The sequence below is a fragment of the Molothrus aeneus genome, chromosome 24 (genome assembly GCF_037042795.1).
Source record: "Molothrus aeneus isolate 106 chromosome 24, BPBGC_Maene_1.0, whole genome shotgun sequence".
NCBI lineage: Eukaryota > Metazoa > Chordata > Aves > Passeriformes > Icteridae > Molothrus > Molothrus aeneus.
The window spans coordinates 499,898-516,948 of NC_089669.1; the positions used below are offsets into that span (position 1 = coordinate 499,898).

Here is a 17,051-nt window from a genome sequence, read left to right on the forward strand (position 1 = left end):
CCGCACCCGCTCCCGGTGCCAGTGCCCGCTCCCTGCCGGCTCCCGGTGCCCGGCTCCCGCTCCCTGCCGGCTCCCGGTGCCCGGCTCCCTCTCCCTGCCGGAGTCCCGCACCCTCTCCCCGTGCCCGGCTCCCGCTCCCTGCCGGCTCCCGGTGCCCGGCTCCCTCTCCCTGCCCGCTCCCCGCGCCGGTGCCGCTCGCTCCGGGTGACACCTGCCGGCGGCTGTGCGGGCGGGCGGCGGGCGGGGACGCGGCCGAGCGCGGGGAGCCCCCGCCGCCCCCCGCCCCGCGCCGCCGCCCCTCCGTGCGGGGCTGTCCCCGCCGACCGCCGCTCTGCCACCGCTGCCATCTCTGCCATCATCTCTGCCATCATCTCTGCCATCATCTCTGCCATCTCTGCCATCATCTCTGCCATCTCTGCCAGCGCTGCCGCCGCTCCCCGCCGCTCCCCGCCGCCGCCCCGCGCCCGCGCACTCCGCGCAGCCCCGCGCTCCGCTCCCGGCAGCCGCATGGCCGCGGAGGCTCCGGGCGGGCGGCCGCGGCCGGGAGCGCCCTGCGGAGGTGAGGGGGCCCGCCGGGAGGGAGGGACGGGGGGGAGCGGCCCCGGGTGCGGGGACACCGGGCGGGGGTGCGGGGACACCGGCCCCGGGTGCGGGGACACCGGGCGGGGTGCGGGGACACCGGGCGGGGTGCGGGGACACCGGGCGGGGTGCGGGGGGCAGTGGCCGCTCCCACCTCGTGCCCCGCTCCCCTCCCGTCCCTCGCTGCTGCCGATGCCGGCCCGTGGCCGCACAGCCCCGCACGGCCCCGCACAGCCCCGCACGGCCCGTGCCAGCCCCGCACGGCCCGTGCTGCCGGCTCTAAGCCGGTGCCGAGCCGCCGGGGAGGCGATGGCGAGGCGGCCGAGCCCCGCTCGCTCCCGCACGGATCGCTGTGACTTTATGGAAGTCATCAACTACGGCTGCGGCGCGTCCGTCACCGCCCGGAGCTGCCCGGCACAGCAGGGCAAGGCTCGCTCGCTCCGATTCGGGCTTGTGGTTATTCACTTAATGGAGATTCGACAGCAGGTGGATAAATGAGCCGAGCTGCCGGGTCTCGGAGCGTGCCGAGCCCAACTTCTGAGCGGGGATGGAAGGGATGCTGAGGCGGTGTGCAGACAGGACCGGTAAGGGCTGCCAGGAGCAGGGCGAGCCAGAACAGCAGGACGAGGGGAAAAGAGAAAGCTGGTGGGAAGGAAGAAAGGAGAGGAAGATAGGGAAAGATCGGTTTAAACCCAAGTGATTTGTTTTTCTTGCTGGATGTAGCCTCCCGCCCTGGCCAAGGTGCTGGGTGTGGGTTGGTGATGCTGGAGGAATTGCTCGTTTTCCTGTGCAGAAGGGATCCCTGCTGCCCTGTCCCCGCCTGACCGGGAGCCAGAGGGACACACAGGGAGCTCCGCCATGGAGCCCTGAAGTTCATCCCCTGCTTTCCCCCCGTCATCTCCCCCTGGCACATTAGCATGCAGGGTAGGCTCTGCCGTGTATTTAACGGCTCCGTTTGCTCTGCCGGCTCACAGCCGCCCTTCCCCAGCCCGGCTCTGCCTCCCCGAGCCGCCGCTCCAGCCCCGGGTCCGGGAGCGGGGCCGTGCCCGGCTGGGCTGGGCAGCGAGGGCACAGCGAGGGCTGCCAGGGGAGGGGGCAGCGCCAGCCAGCTCAGGAGAGGCAGCGAGAGCCTCGGCAGCGATGAGGGAGAAGCTGTTTAGTCATCTCTCTATATATACTTTCACAATGATGAGCACATTTACTGATTGCCTCTGACTGCATTCAGAGAGGGAGTCGAGAGCGGGCGGCAGAGCTCACCTTTCATCCCGAGGAGCGCCTGCTCCCCTTCCTCCCCGCTCCCCACATCGAGCCCCACTTTGGGCACCGAGTGTCCTTCCCTTCCAGGTAAGGCAGCGCTGCAAGATGGGGCTCTCGGGGCTCGCCGGGAGGAGGGAGGGGAGAAGTTTGTGTGCATTTATCCTGAGCCTGTTGCTTTTGCTCCTAAATCTCCCCAACAGACTGAGGGAGGGAGTGTTTTGCAGAAAGTTTTATTTTCTGGTGTTGCTGCGAAGGGGAAGGAATGCGTGGCTGACAGAAGACACCGAGGCTTTGGCTGACATATTTTGCTTTAAAGCAAAGGTCTCTTTGCTGCCTGAGCCTGACCCAACAAGGACAGGAGAGGGAAGAAGGAATGATCTCCAGGCTCTTCACTCCCATTAGCAGTGTCTCATCAAGAAACTTGCAGTGTGTTTATCAGTCCGATTTCAGAACAGCCCTGTCTGCTTCTAGAAAGGGAAACTCTGAGGTTTTTGGTTTGTCTCTGCTCTCTTGAGATGATGAAGAGACATTGATCAGTGTGGAGCTACAGTGGTAAGAATCCATCCTTTATTTCTGGACCCTTTGGGTGAACAGCCATTTCTGTTCTCTGCCAGGTTTTCCTCCTGAGCTGTCCTGACCCCGACTGGGTCAGGATTTGGCTGTCAGGGTTTTTTGGGGGGTTTTTGGGGTTTTTTGGGGTGCCCTGGAGCGGCTGCAGCAGAGCCAGCGCTGCTCGGGAGGGTCCCAGCGGGGTCAGGAGTGCTGGCAGGGACAGGGGGACAGGGGGCTCCTGCTCAGCCTTTTCTCCCAAATTTCCTTGGCTGTTTCCTTGTCCCCATAGTTATCTGAAGAAAGCAGATTCTTTTCTCTGCAGATACTTTTTTAAATCAGGAGGCAAATGATTCTATTTTGTGTACCAGGTCTTCTAAATGTCATCAGCAGGGTGCCGGTCTGCTGTGAACCAGTTCCTTTTAAATTACATGCAGAAATTATGGTAATTAAAATTAGAAATATGGATATAGCTAAATATATGCTTGTTAGAATTAGAATGTGTCTGTTTTCTATGAGAGCTCCAGACACTGTCAACAGTACATTAGATTTTGAGTCCAGCCAATTGCTTTCCAGCCTAAACAGACTGGTTGGCAGTTACCAAAATCCAAGCAGGCAGAAAAGGGGGATTCTTTCTACATTCTGGAATTCTACATTCTAGATAAACTGGTTGCTTCATCTTTTTTTGACTCAGCTTAGGTTGTGCAGATCAGAATTATAAATCCAGTCCCCTCTCTCTCTCTCCCAATTTTCTTTTACTTCCTTGAGGGAGTGGTAGAGTTCCAAGGACTCACGGACAAGAAAAAGCAAAACCTCTGCAGCAGGGGATTTCATTTCTCACTCGTGGTCCTTCAGATAATTTACAGCTGGAAAAGATCCTCTTGTCCTCCTGTGTGCATTTTGTGGATCAGATGGGGCAGATTCAGTAACTCTGAGAATGAAGCTGGTGCGCTCCGTTGTTCTAAGCAGCTGCATCTCTTGGACACAGAGAAACAGGAGCTAAACTTCCACAGAAGAATTCCCCTTTCTTTCTCTTTTGCTTTAATCTCCTGTCCCTTTCATAGCTGAGGTATTTATAGCTTCCCCACATATACTGCCAGCATGGAAGGACCCATTTTATCTTTCAAAAATTGATTTAAAAATGTGTAAGTCACTTATGAGTTACCAGTGCTTCATTGGAACAATTATATGTGAAGTATTTATAGAGCCTCAGCAGCTAATGTAGGTAACCTGGAATCCACAACCAAAGTTATGAAAGTACAGAAGAGATTTCTAATGCGGTTCCCCTGAGAAATCAGGGGAGATGAGGATCCAGTGTGCTGAAACTGGTCAGGTCACCAGTCAGTCCCAGAGAAGGACACTGGTGATGGTGCTAAGTGAAATTAAAACCCAGGGAAGACAGTTTGCCAGCAGGGAAAGCAGGAACAAGATGCCTTTTCTTGGTTTCTCGAGTATTTGCCTGTATATATTTGGTGAATAATGGGTGAAATAATTCTTATTTTGCTGCCTGCCGTCCTTAAGCGTTCCATGACAGTCACAAGATCCAGCACTGGTGGTAGGAGGGTGCAGTGTGAGCCCCTGGAGATGCCCTTCCAGCTGGCAGAGAAGGCTCCCAGTGCTCAGCCCTGCTCCCCAGGGCAGCCAGGCCGGTTCACCCAGTAAATTCCCTCTCTGGGGGGACAGAAAAAGTGGCGCTGCTTTGTACGCTGAGCAGTTCTTTGGAGGGAAATCCTGTGAGATGTTTGCTCCAGTGCCGTGCAGATAAGCAAAGTGTCTCCTTGGGATGAGCACACTGTGGGTTATTATATGTTCTGTAATTACCAAAGCTCTTCAGCGGCAGCAAGATGCTCGCACGAGGGATCTCAATTGTCCTTTAGACAGTAAAATTGCATAGGAAGATGCTCCACATTAAGGTGATGAATGTTAATTTGCCCTGAAGAGGGAGAGCATTTCTCTGAGCACTTCAGGCATTTTCACCACAGACTCATTCCATCATTTTTTATTCAGTATTTTGATGGCCCATTGGAATCAATAATGCTGCTGCCTTACTGGCTGGAATGGCAGCTTTCATGTAAGTTAAAAACTTCAGAGCAAAACTGCCTACAAAGATACAATTAGGCTTTGAGGGCCTGAGTCATTGGAATCAATGGAATTTCCATTGATAAATTGACTTTTGATAGGGCTCCTAATGCATTTTATATGATAATGGCACCTTTCTTCAGATAATTTCATGGCAGAATTAGAAAAGCACTAGGGAAGTGGAAGTAAAAGCAAGTTAAAACAAAAGTTAAGGACTGTAAGAACTCTGACCAAAGATCAAAAAGATAAAACAAATTCATGGCTAGAAATGGAAATGCAGCTAAGCCCAGTCATGGGCTCTCGTGGTGTATGATTCCACTGCAGGCTGATTCCACTGGAGTTCCCAGCTCTTTCTTGACAGCTGTAGTTAAACTGATGAGCACAGGAGGCTTACACCTGGGGAATTATGGATTAGTCTTGTTTGTGAGGAAGCAAATATAAATTACTGTGTTTATGCTACTTTTAAAATGCTTTTAATGAGGAATCATTTGCTATTCAAAGTTTCAATCTATAATAATGCCATAACCCCGCTGAGCTGATTTTCACATGCCTTGTTCAACATCATTCTCCACCAGTGGTGGGAAACTCTGGTGTCTGTGCTGGTCCTGGGCTCTTCCACCCATCGGGGCAGGGCGTGACTGTGTGCTGTGTTCTCTTCTCCTCTGTGTTCCAGATGGAACTGGTCTGACCCCCAGCAGCTCCCAGCAGCCTCCCCAGCCCCACCTGCACTGACACAGCCCGGGCTCACCATGGCAGCAGGAGTGGCAGCGTGGCTGCCCTTCGCCAGGGCGGCTGCCATAGGATGGATGCCAGTGGCCAACTGCCCCATGCCGCTGGCTCCCACGGAGAAGAACAAGAGGCAGGATGAGCTGATCATCCTCAACGTGAGCGGCAGGCGCTTCCAGACCTGGAGGACTACACTGGAGAGGTACCCGGACACTCTCCTGGGCAGCACGGAGAAGGAGTTCTTCTTCAACGAAGACACCAAGGAGTACTTCTTTGACCGGGACCCCGAGGTCTTCAGGTGCATCCTCAATTTTTACAGAACTGGCAAGCTGCACTACCCCAGGTACGAGTGCATCTCTGCCTACGACGAAGAGCTGGCCTTCTACGGGATCCTGCCCGAGATCATCGGGGACTGCTGCTACGAAGAGTACAAGGACAGGAAGCGGGAGAACGCCGAGCGCCTGATGGACGACAACGACTCGGAGAACAACCAGGAGGGCTCCATGCCCTCGCTGAGCTTCCGGCAGACCATGTGGCGCGCCTTCGAGAACCCCCACACCAGCACCTTAGCCTTAGTCTTTTACTACGTCACCGGGTTCTTCATCGCCGTCTCGGTGATCACCAACGTGGTGGAGACCGTGCCCTGCGGCTCCGTGCCGGGGAGCAAGGAGCTGCCCTGCGGGGAGCGCTACGCCGTGGCCTTCTTCTGCCTGGACACGGCGTGCGTGATGATCTTCACCGTCGAGTACCTGCTGCGGCTGTTCGCGGCGCCCAGCCGCTACCGCTTCATCCGCAGCGTCATGAGCATCATCGACGTGGTGGCCATCATGCCCTACTACATCGGCCTGGTGATGACCAACAACGAGGACGTCAGCGGGGCCTTCGTCACGCTGAGGGTTTTCAGGGTTTTCAGGATTTTCAAGTTCTCCCGCCATTCCCAAGGCCTGAGAATCTTGGGCTACACTTTGAAGAGCTGTGCCTCCGAGCTTGGCTTTCTCCTCTTTTCCCTCACTATGGCAATCATCATCTTTGCAACTGTGATGTTTTATGCGGAGAAAGGGTCCTCGGCGAGCAAATTCACCAGTATTCCTGCTTCCTTTTGGTACACTATTGTAACCATGACAACGCTGGGGTGAGTATTACTTTTCCTTTTCCTGAGCAGCAGGCAAGCGTGTACGGGGAGCTTGACTTCAGCTCCTCCTCAGCGTTTTCCTGGGTGCATGTTCGAGAAGGGGCTGGAAGTGTTCAGGGCTTGATTATTCTTTGCCTTACAACTTCTGCAGTTTGTGTAAACCAGAAAAAGCTCTCACACCCACTTGACAAATGCTCGGCACCACGGTAAACGAGTGCAGGAGGAGCAGAGTGGTGGAGTAGCAGGATCTGATTCATCCCTGCGGGAGGGAGAAGCTGACCCGAGAGCGAGGGGCTGCAGAGGAGCTCTGCTCTCTCTGACCCTGGCTCCAGCCACGCGTCTCACACAAAGCTGCTGATGGGTCGCTCGCGTCTCCTCGCAACGTCAGTCCTTGTTTCTGCCCTTGACCTGCCAGGAAGTACAGACTGGCTGAATTCAAGTGGGTGTCGTGGGTCACTGTACTGGAATACTCAGTGATGGCCAGGATGTGATCTGGTTTTTACTCAGCTGAGCAGGAAAGGGGCTTCTTGTCTGTGCTTAGCTGTGAGTCTGAGAACAGAGCGTGCTGTGGAGGCTGCAGTGGAATTTCAAGCATTCCCATGGACAGGTACAAAGATAATGAAATCAAAGCAAGGGGAATGTAGCCTGGAGGGATCTTTTCCCCCTTGTATTTCATTTCTGTCTCACAGATGTTGCGACTGAGATTACAGATTTGTGCTTCTGCTTCTCTGAACTAAAACCCCCGGGAATGTTGGATTGGCCCAACCCTCACCCTGACAAGGTTGAGTAAAGGAAAGTGGGCAGTGCAGGCTGCTGCTTGGGGCACACGCAGAACCAGGATCGAGGGCAATCTCCTCATCCCACACATCACAACAGTACAGGAGATCTAGAGTTACTTTGCAAAGAGTGTTCCCACTGGAGAGTTCACTCGCTTTAATACTCAGATATAGACAATTCTCCTCCTTGTAATGCAGGGACACTTTTTCTCTAAACTGCTTTTGATTTTAAACACTTCTCTGTGCCTATTATACATGAACAGGCTCACAGTAGCACTTTTCAATTATTAAAATCATAATTCAGCTGTCAGAAAGGCGCCGAATCTGGGCATATGACAACTGAAAGTCTGAATTTCTTCATTAAGTGCAAATGTAGAACCTGTTTGTCATAATCACCTAAAGATCTCTTATTCTTCCTTTTCAATAACGAAGCAAAGTTTGCAGGTTTATGGCAAAAGCTGTTCCTTCCCCTGGGGAAGGTAAAACTTAGAGATCAAAGCTGGGCTTTGCATCCCAGCCCTGCCCCAGCTCAGCTTTCCATGCTCTGCCTGGTCCATCCTGGTCAGTGCCCCCCTCCTGTCCCCACCACGGGATCTGATCAGGGACACCTGCCTTGGGTGCCTCCTGCAGGGGTCTCTGCACAAGGGGAGAAAATCCAGCTTTGGATATTCCATAATTATATGGGTAATTATATCCACATATATATATATATGGATATATAATAGTTCCACATCCCCTTTGATAATGATCACACCATCCTGGCATGGACACAGCCTGCACACCCATTCACACTCGTGCTGTCACACCTTTGTGACAGGAGCCGGGGTCAGGGGCTGGCCTGGGTGGGCTGGGAAGGGCCCCAGGACGTGCAGAATGTTCTGGAGAGCAGCTGGGGCTCTGCTCCCCCAGGGCTGGGCTGGGTTTGGGTCCCTTCCCTCCCTTTCTCAGCACAGGGACAAACCCCAGAGCGTTCTCAATTTGTTGTAATCACAGAAATCACAGAGGAGCAAGTGCTGGAAATGAGCTGACATGGATTTAAGAAATTAGACATTTAAACATGGCTTTGTAAGGGTTCACTGGGAAGGGACCTAGAAAATGCTGTAAAGTCTGAAAACTGAGGCTTCTGGTGTTACTGGTTTGGGACTTTCAGGCTGTTTCCACCTTCCTGACTCCCCCTGTGTGGGGTGGGGGCTCACCCTCCTGGTCCCCTTCATCTCCCCCAAAATCCTTCCAGCTCTGACAAACTGGCACTTTCAGGCAATATTTCATACACATCTCTCCTCAGAAGTCTTTTCAATCTGCTTGGAAGGATCTTGTTACTAATGAGAGTCCTGGCAATTCCTGCTGCAGAGAATGCAGCCGAGGTCCCCACCGTGCTCCCAGCCCATCAGCCTTGCCCTCCTCAGCGCTGCCACTTCACTGCTTGGTTTCAGCAGCACTCAGAGCTCTTATCCAGACCTTAAACACTTCCTGCCTTTTCCCTTAATAATTCAGCCAGCATTTAAGACAATAACTATGAAGCACAACAGTTTTTAACTCAAAAATCACACACATATATATATAAATAAATTGTTTTCACCACCCATACATTTAAACCCAGCTAAGTGCAGCTTTCCGTGAGGCTGGAATCCCACCATTGCTGTGACAGAGTGCCTTAGAGGGGTGATCTGCAAGGTGCAGGATAACTTTTTCCCTGTTACTAGGATTGGCTCCATTTGTGTCAAACCAAGGTTTACTTACAACAAACAAACAAACAAAGCCAACAGCAGGAGACCATTAACCCTCCACTGTCCTGTGCGTCAGCTGCCCTCCCAGATTCCCAAGTATCTTTGGGGTACAATCACATTTCCAGACTGACCCGTAAATAAAACGCAATAAAAATGCATTTCTTCCTGAAGGTGAAGCCCAGCATCAATAAATAAGCACTGGTTTTGGTGGGGTTACCATGCAAATCAGTTTAGAGAAATTCAGGATAACTTGCAGTCTCCTTAGGCAGTTAACAGCCCAGGGAGACAGGTACAGCAGCTTTTCTGGAGTGGGAAACAAAGCAAAGGAATTAAATTATCCTGAATCTGCATCTCCCATCCCTCTGCTGTGCTCATCAGCCCTGCTTTAACAGAGGCTGTTTTTAATTCAACACAATTTAAATTTTGCTCAGGAGGCTTTATAATGAAAGCATTATTCTTGGGTGCATCTTAAATCAATCTGAATTACTGAAACAACTACTCAAAATTAATTCCAAATCAGCTCTCCAATTCATGCAGAAGCGTTTTTCTCAAGAGGCCAGCGGCTCCCATCTCCTCTCTGGTCCCTGGGCTCTGCCTGTGTCCTGCGGGAGGCTGGGACCCTGCCCCAGCTCGGGAGCGAAGGTGCTGCCAAAAGCAGCAGAGGGGCAGTGCCAGCCCCTCCCTGGCACCTCATCCCTGTCCTGGCTTCTGGCTGATTCTGTGTGCCATGGGTTTACACCTCTGCAGAAATGTGTGGATTAGAGTGAATTTGGCTGCCTTGGTGCCTTGGTTTTCATGGAAGCACAGAAGGGCTGGGGTGGGAAGGGACCTTGAACCCAGCTCATTCCAACCCCACTTCCCCCCAGCCCAGGCTGCCCCCAGCCCCACTCCATATTCAGTTTTATTCACTTTTAGGGAGCAGTATGGGTGGGGAAGCCTCAGGTTCTGCTGCTTCCCCTCACGTGCAGCACAAACACGAAACCTCTGTCCCCCCACTAAACCCCATGCCAGTTTTGCCCAGAGAAAGCGTTTTTCTAGGCTTTTTACAGCTGTTTTCATTTAATCTGACAGCAGCAGTATGTTTCAGACTCCTAGGCAGTGTCCATGACCTGCAGCAGAGGCATCAAATTGTAGCTGTGAAAACCTGAGTGCCACAAAAATCCTCCTGCAGCCCCACGGGCAGGGCAGCCAGGCTGGGAGGGAGCAGAGTCCTGGACTGGGGGGTTGGAAGGGGCCTCAGAGCCCCTCCAGGCCATGGCAGGGACCCCTCCCACTGTGCCAGGTGCTCCCAGCCCCAGTGTCCAGCCTGGCCTCGGGCACTGCCAGGGATGCAGGGGCAGCCCCAGCTGCTCTGTGCCAGGGCTGCCCTCCCTCCCAGGAAACAACTCCTAATTCCCAGCATCCCGTCCATCCCTGCCCTCTGGCACTGGGAACCTTTTCCTCTTGCCCTGTCAGCCCACGCCCATGTCAATTTGTCATATTTGGTGCAATACAACATAAACTGTCCTGCATTTCAATTTCAGCTCATTTAAAGGAGCTCTCCTGGAGCTCCTTTAGGCGCTGGAAGGTGCTGTAAGGAGGGAATATTCCTGGGGGGAGTTGTCCCTGAGACCTTTGGGCCCTTTTTGCCCAGAGAGCAGCAGTGGAGGAGCAGGGGCTGGCGCTGGGGCTGGCTCTCCTGAGGGATGCACGGAGCAGTTCCCCTTGCCCAGAGAGGCTGAGCTGCCTCAGCCCCAGGCTGCTCTGGGGAGAAGCTCTCTGGCTGCCTGTCACCCTCACCATTTGCACAGCCATAATGGCCTGGAGAGCACTCTGCCCCTTTCAGGGCTGCTGCTCTGCTCAGCGGCTCTGACAGACACAGCTCAGTGCACTCGGACAACGCAGCCCCGTCTGCAGAATTCATTTAAGGAACCAGGTTACCATGGGAAAGTCGCTAACACAGCCCTGCTGGCCTGCTTATGGCAACAGCCTGATTGGAAGAGCTGCAATTTCTTAGAGGGTTTATTAGCTGAGTGTGTAGAGAGCAGGGTCTGGGGGTAGGGCCTGGTTTGGGTTGTCTTGGCTCCGCTTTGCCTCTGCCAGTGTGGATCAGAGGGAACGGGAGGACGGGCGCCCGAGCAGCCGCCCTGAAAGGACACCAGTCTCTGTTCTGCTATAAAACCCCTTATTTCTGAGTTTTTCCCTCTTTATTGGTGCTCAGTGGTGGCCAGGAGCGGGGATGGAGGGCGAGCAGGGCCGTGGCACGCGGGGGCCGTGCTGGCAGCATCCTGAGCACACCGCGGTGCTCGCTGCCAGCACCGCCGGAGCAGCGCTGATCTCTGCACAGCCAAGCACTGGGGCTGATAGTAACCTTCATTCACCCTCTCACACACACCAAGAGCAGTTTGCAAAGCAAGGAAAACAATAAATCATCTCTGGAGCGCTGCCATTGGCGGCTCCTCGGGGAGGATTGCTGTTTGGGCCCGGAGTCACGCCGTGCGCGCGTGTCAGGACTTTGGGAGCTGCCATTAAACTGAACCAGGACAAACTTCTGATAGAAACACCACTCTGCATATTCAGCATCACCAATGGGAGGGTGGAGGGGGTGTGGGGAGTTTCCTTTGTGAAGGAAGGGCTGGAATTTCATCGCTCTCACCATTTCCCACACAGCCAACAGTCCCCCATGTCCACGGGCCAAAGAGCTGCTTGAATTTAATACACAGAAAGTCCAATCAAGCCATGAGCTGATGGAGCTATACAAAGGGGCCATTTCCTTGAGCTTTCATTCACTCTCTTCACTGCAGCTTCATCTCATACAAAACCTGTATCAGTTTTCTTCCCCTAATGGATTTACAGATATTGTGTGCGAAATGTCTTTGTATCAGAAACTACAGATGGAACCTTTTCCCTTCGCTATCTTGATATAAATCTCAGGCAAGCATCTCATTTTTGAGCTATTTGTATTCATCAGAACCCCAGAAGTATTAAAATACCTTTATTCATTCTTAGAGCAAGTGGAATTCACTGGATTTTTTTTCCTCTCTTAAAAAAAAATCATCCATCCTTACGCTTTTTGTGGCTTTGGATATTTGTAACAGTTGCACGTATGTGCAAACACACCATTTTTAATGTGCAAGACAAAATAACTTGCCTTTAGGGTAACTCATTGTGTGAGAAGTGAATTATTTTGAATAAGGCTAAGAAATGGTGCTGACTAAAATTGTAACGTGACTGCTAAATTTACCAGTGGCAGCCTTGGCAGGGATGCATCTATAGCAACTGATTTACAGATTTTTTTCTGATCTCCTCTTTCTTTTTTCCCCCCTCTTTTCTTTCTAACCTGCCTCCCAGTAAGTGCCTGAGAAATACAGATTAAAGATAACATTGCATTTCCATTGGAGATGAAGGGAAGTGATTGGCGTGCTGACTGGATCTGGGCTATTTTTAGTCTCATAAAACGATAATTTCATAACGGAGCTGACCCAGTAAAAGTAATCAGTTTACAGACATCAGCTGGAAATGAGGGACAGAGGAGCCACTGCCAGTCAGAGAGCAGGAGAGGGGAAGAGAAGGAAAGGCCCTGAAACAAATTAGCCAAAGCTAATTAGGGTCCTTAGCTGATTGCAGCCCATGGGTGCGTGCAGGGAGAGGAGCACAGGGAGCTCTGAGTGCCTGAGCTCTGGCAGGAGCCTGGGGCTGCCAACAGCCATCCTCATCCTCACAGGGGCACCTGGGCACCCCATCCTCACCAGCCCCGCTCCCCTGGCACGGCACTGGCACGGGACTGGCACGGCCCCCAGCCAGGGATAAACCCACACCTGGGTCTAATGCCAGGAAAATAACAGGAGATGCTTTCACTGCAATTTCTTAAGGGATCTGTGCTTTCAAGGATGGAGTGACTGACAAGGGGGAATGGCTCCAAAACTCAAGAGAGCAGGTTTAGATTGGAATTGGGAAGAAATTCTTCCCTGGCAGGGTGGGCAGGCCCTGGCACAGGTGCCCAGAGCAGCTTTGGCTGCCCCTGCATCCCTGGCAGTGCCCAAGGCCAGGCTGGGCATGGCTTGGAGCAGCCTGGGACAGTGAAGGTGCCCCTGCCATGGCAGAGATTAAATCAAGATGATCTTTAAAGTCTTTCCCAGCCCAAAGCAGTCTGTGATTGTGGGTATGGGGACAGCTGTGACCAAACCCTGCCTGCTGCCAGGCCGTGTCCCAGGCACTGTGATGGCAGCACCTTCAGCCAAGCTCTGCCCCCTCCTGCACACACAGCGCCTGCAGAAACCGCGAGCGTCTGTTTGAGTGTTTACCACTGCTCCATAGAACGTACTCCAGGGCCCTAATTCACCTCCTAAAGTTACAGCTGAGCGTGGAAGAGTTATTTTAAAATCAATATCTAACAGAATGCCATTGTTCCAACATTTAAACCTGCTGGGAAATTACCAGGAGCAAGCTCAGAGCTGTTCCTAGGCAGGCTCAGGCTCAGAGCTGTTCCTAGGCAGGCTCAGGTTCAGATTTGTTCCTAGGCAGGCTCAGATCCGTTCCTAGGCAGGCTCAGAGCTGTTCCTAGGCAGGCTCAGGCTCAGATCTGTTCCTAGGCAGGCTCAGATCTGTTCCTAGGCAGGCTCAGGCTCAGATCTGTTCCTAGGCAGGCTCAGGCTCAGATCTGTTCCTAGGCAGGCTCAGAGCTGTTCCTAGGCAGGCTCAGATCTGTTCCTAGGCAGGCTCAGAGCTGCTCCTAGGCAGGCTCAGGCTCAGATCTGTTCCTAGGCAGGCTCAGATCTGTTCCTAGGCAGGCTCAGAGCCGTTCCTAGGCAGGCTCAGATCTGTTCCTAGGCAGGCTCAGGCTCAGATCTGTTCCTAGGCAGGCTCAGATCTGTTCCTAGGCAGGCTCAGGCTCAGAGCTGTTCCTAGGCAGGCTCAGATCTGTTCCTAGGCAGGCTCAGGCTCAGATCTGTTCCTAGGCAGGCTCAGGTTCAGATCTGTTCCTAGGCAGGCTCAGAGCCGTTCCTAGGCAGGCTCAGAGCTGTTCCTAGGCAGGCTCAGGCTCAGATCTGTTCCTAGGCAAGCTCAGGCTCAGATCTGTTCCTAGGCAGGCTCAGGTTCAGATTTGTTCCTAGGCAGGCTCAGGTTCAGATTTGTTCCTAGGCAGGCTCAGAGCTGTTCCTAGGCAGGCTCAGGCTCAGATCTGTTCCTAGGCAGGCTCAGATCTGTTCCTAGGCAGGCTCAGGCTCAGATCTGTTCCTAGGCAGGCTCAGAGCTGTTCCTAGGCAGGCTCAGATCTGTTCCTAGGCAGGCTCAGAGCTGCTCCTAGGCAGGCTCAGGCTCAGATCTGTTCCTAGGCAGGCTCAGATCTGTTCCTAGGCAGGCTCAGAGCCGTTCCTAGGCAGGCTCAGATCTGTTCCTAGGCAGGCTCAGGCTCAGATCTGTTCCTAGGCAGGCTCAGAGCCGTGCCCAGCTCCCTCCCCACTCCACTGCCCCGGGATCTGCTGTTTCCATCTCGGGCTGCCGTCTGCAGCACAATTCAAACACAGATCAGCTCTAAGAGCTTTTTGCCCTCAGGACCCTGTGAAATTTGGCTGAAGCGCCTGCCCAGAAAGCCCTTGAGAAGGGCTCTTGGAGCCCTGTGCTGTGAGGCCCTGAAAGCTGGGCTGGAGCAGGGCTCTGAGCTCTCACTGGGTCTGTGCTGTGCAGCCTCCTCACAAAAAGGTGAAATAATTCAAGTTATAAATGCTGAACACACGGGGTAAGGCAGCTGCTGCTGCTGAATGTGCTCCACATGGGGTTTGCTGAACATTCCCTGGCAGTGACAGTGACACCCTGGCACCCCCAGGAGTGACACCCTGGCACCCATGGCAGTGACACCCCTGGCAGAGACACCCTGGCAGTGACAGTGACACCCTGGCAGTGACACCCTGGCACCCATGGCAGTGACACTCTGGCAGAGACACCCTGGCAGAGACACCCTGGCAGTGACAGTGACACCCTGGCAGTGACAGTGACACCCTGGCACCCTGGCAGTGATCTTGGCACCCCTGGCAGTGACAGTGGCACCCTGGCACCCTGGCAGTGATCTTGGCACCCCTGGCAGTGACACCCTGGCACCCTGGCAGTGATCTTGGCACCCCTGGCAGTGACAGTGGCACCCTGGCAGTGATCTTGGCACCCCCAGCAGTTTCACCCTGGCACCCTGGCAGTGCCCCCAGCCCCATGACCTGCTGGGCACTGTGAGCAGCTCCGGGCAGCCCAGTGCCCCCCCAGCACTGGACGAGCCCTGGGCTCTGTGTTCAGGGCCATTGTTTGTCCCTCAGGTGCTCCTGGCTGCGTTCTCAGGGCCCCGTGGCTCCCTTTGCCACCCAACAGTCACAAACTGCTGCTGCTTTTCTCATCCTGCCTGTGCACACAGGGTTCCACATCAGATGGGAAAACAGCAGATGATAAAACCTTGAGTCATTTTCAGCCTTTAATATGCAAATGTGCAGCCTTGATAACGAGATTGCACCCCACCACCAGGCAGCCCTTTTTGCCCCCTGTTTACACCAGGGAAAACATTTCTTACTATTATTTAACTTTGCTTGTTTTCTCACGTAGTTAGAATCATGGAGTCCAGAATGGTTTGGGCTGTAAAAATCTCATCAGGTCCCACCCCCTGCCATGGGCAGGGACACCTGCACTATCCCAGGTTTCTCAGAGCCTTAGACACCTCCAGGAGTGGGGCCCCATCCCTTAATTCCATGTCTGCATGCTCCACGTCCCCTGTTGGGGTGTGATTGGGAGATAACATGTGCACATTTCCCTCTGTATTTGTATGATCTGGAGCACAAGGGAGCCATCCTCCTCAAATATTAATTACAGTCACTGTGCTGAGAACAAAAATAGCACTTTATTTTTCAATGGGAAAGGATTGAGCAAGCCAGCTCTTCTCACAACCTGGGCAGCAATAAGCTGCCTTCAAAGGGAAAGCTGAAGCCAGGGAAAGCTGCTCTGAGCTGCTTTCTCCTGAGTCCTGAGACTCTGGGGCCTTAGCTGGGATCAGGGGTGCTCCGTGCAAGCAGAGCCAGCCCTGTGTCCCTGCTGCAGTTTGGCTCCCAGGGCAGAGCTCCCACGAGCACTGAGCCCTGCGGGTGAAATGCCCTGACAGGGGCACTGCAGGCACCCAGAGTGCTCCCAGGGCTGCTGGGCACCCAGGCACTGGGGAAACTGGTTCCAGAGGGTCCTGCCAGGGGGTGCAGGGGGTGCCTGGCACCCAGAGTGCTCCCAGTGCTGCTGGGCACCCAGGCACTGGGGAAACTGGTTCCAGAGGGTCCTGCCAGGGGGTGCAGGGGGTGCCTGGCACCCAGAGTGCTCCCAGGGCTGCTGGGCACCCAGGCACTGGGGAAACTGGTTCCAGAGGGTCCTGCCAGGGGGTGCAGGGGGTGCCTGGCACCCAGAGTGCTCCCAGGGCTGCTGGGCACCCAGGCACTGGGGAAACTGGTTCCAGAGGGTCCTGCCAGGGGGTGCAGGGGGTGCCTGGCACCCAGAGTGCTCCCAGAGTGCTCCCAGTGCTGCTGGGCACCCAGGCACTGGGGAAACTGGTTCCAGAGGGTCCTGCCAGGGTGGGCAGGGGGTCCCTGCCCCTCTGCCCCTCTGCCCCTCTGCTCCAGCCCCTGCTGGCCTGGCAGTGCAGGGAGAAACTGATCCTTCCCTGCCATTGAGCTCAAAACTCATTCTCAATCACAATCCTGCTTTAGTGGGGCTGTTCTGATGTTTACGTCGTTTCTTGGGCTTTGTCATCAATATTAATGTGAGAAAAGCTCTGCTGGCTTCTCTGTGCCTCTTGTGAGGGAAGATGGAACAGGCTCTGACAGCTCCCTTACTCCACTGCAGCAGAGCCTTTTTCTAGTAATCAGTGTCTGCAATGAGTAGAAACAGCTCCTAAATTTACCACGTTGAGCACGAATCAATGGAGCATTATTGCCAGCACACATTCCTCACTGTCACACATCTCACTTGTGCTGCTGCTTTGGGAAGATTTAAAACCCTGTCTCCCACCCAGCTTTGCACCTGAGGTACCCTTCCTACCAACCCCACTCTCTTACCCCTGCATAATTAACCAAAATATGAAATCCCAGCTTCTGCCGTGCCTGGGTGTGCTCAGACCTTCCCCCAGGAGCTCAGGATTGTGTGCAGATGGGCAATCACGGGCAGGAGGCAATCACAACTTTTCCTTGGTGCCTCTTTGGTTCTCCTGCCCACCTGCATCTGCCCAACCGT

General features: G+C 53.9%; 1 protein-coding gene across 3 annotated transcripts in view; it reads left to right on the plus strand.

Moving 5' to 3' along the window:
- Positions 1-489: 489 nt before the first annotated feature.
- KCND3 (potassium voltage-gated channel subfamily D member 3) overlaps positions 490-17,051 on the plus strand; it is a 97,116-nt gene continuing 80,554 nt past the window's right edge. For 2 of the 3 annotated variants that reach the window (XM_066565170.1, XM_066565172.1), the window contains exons 1-2: positions 490-559; positions 5,138-6,322. In XM_066565170.1, the coding sequence (XP_066421267.1) occupies positions 5,214-6,322 (1,109 nt within the window). In that variant the 5' untranslated portion in view covers positions 490-559; positions 5,138-5,213. Of the gene's footprint in view, positions 560-1,831; positions 1,924-5,137; positions 6,323-17,051 lie in introns of those variants that run through there. The other variant, XM_066565171.1, reaches the window with a different exon arrangement.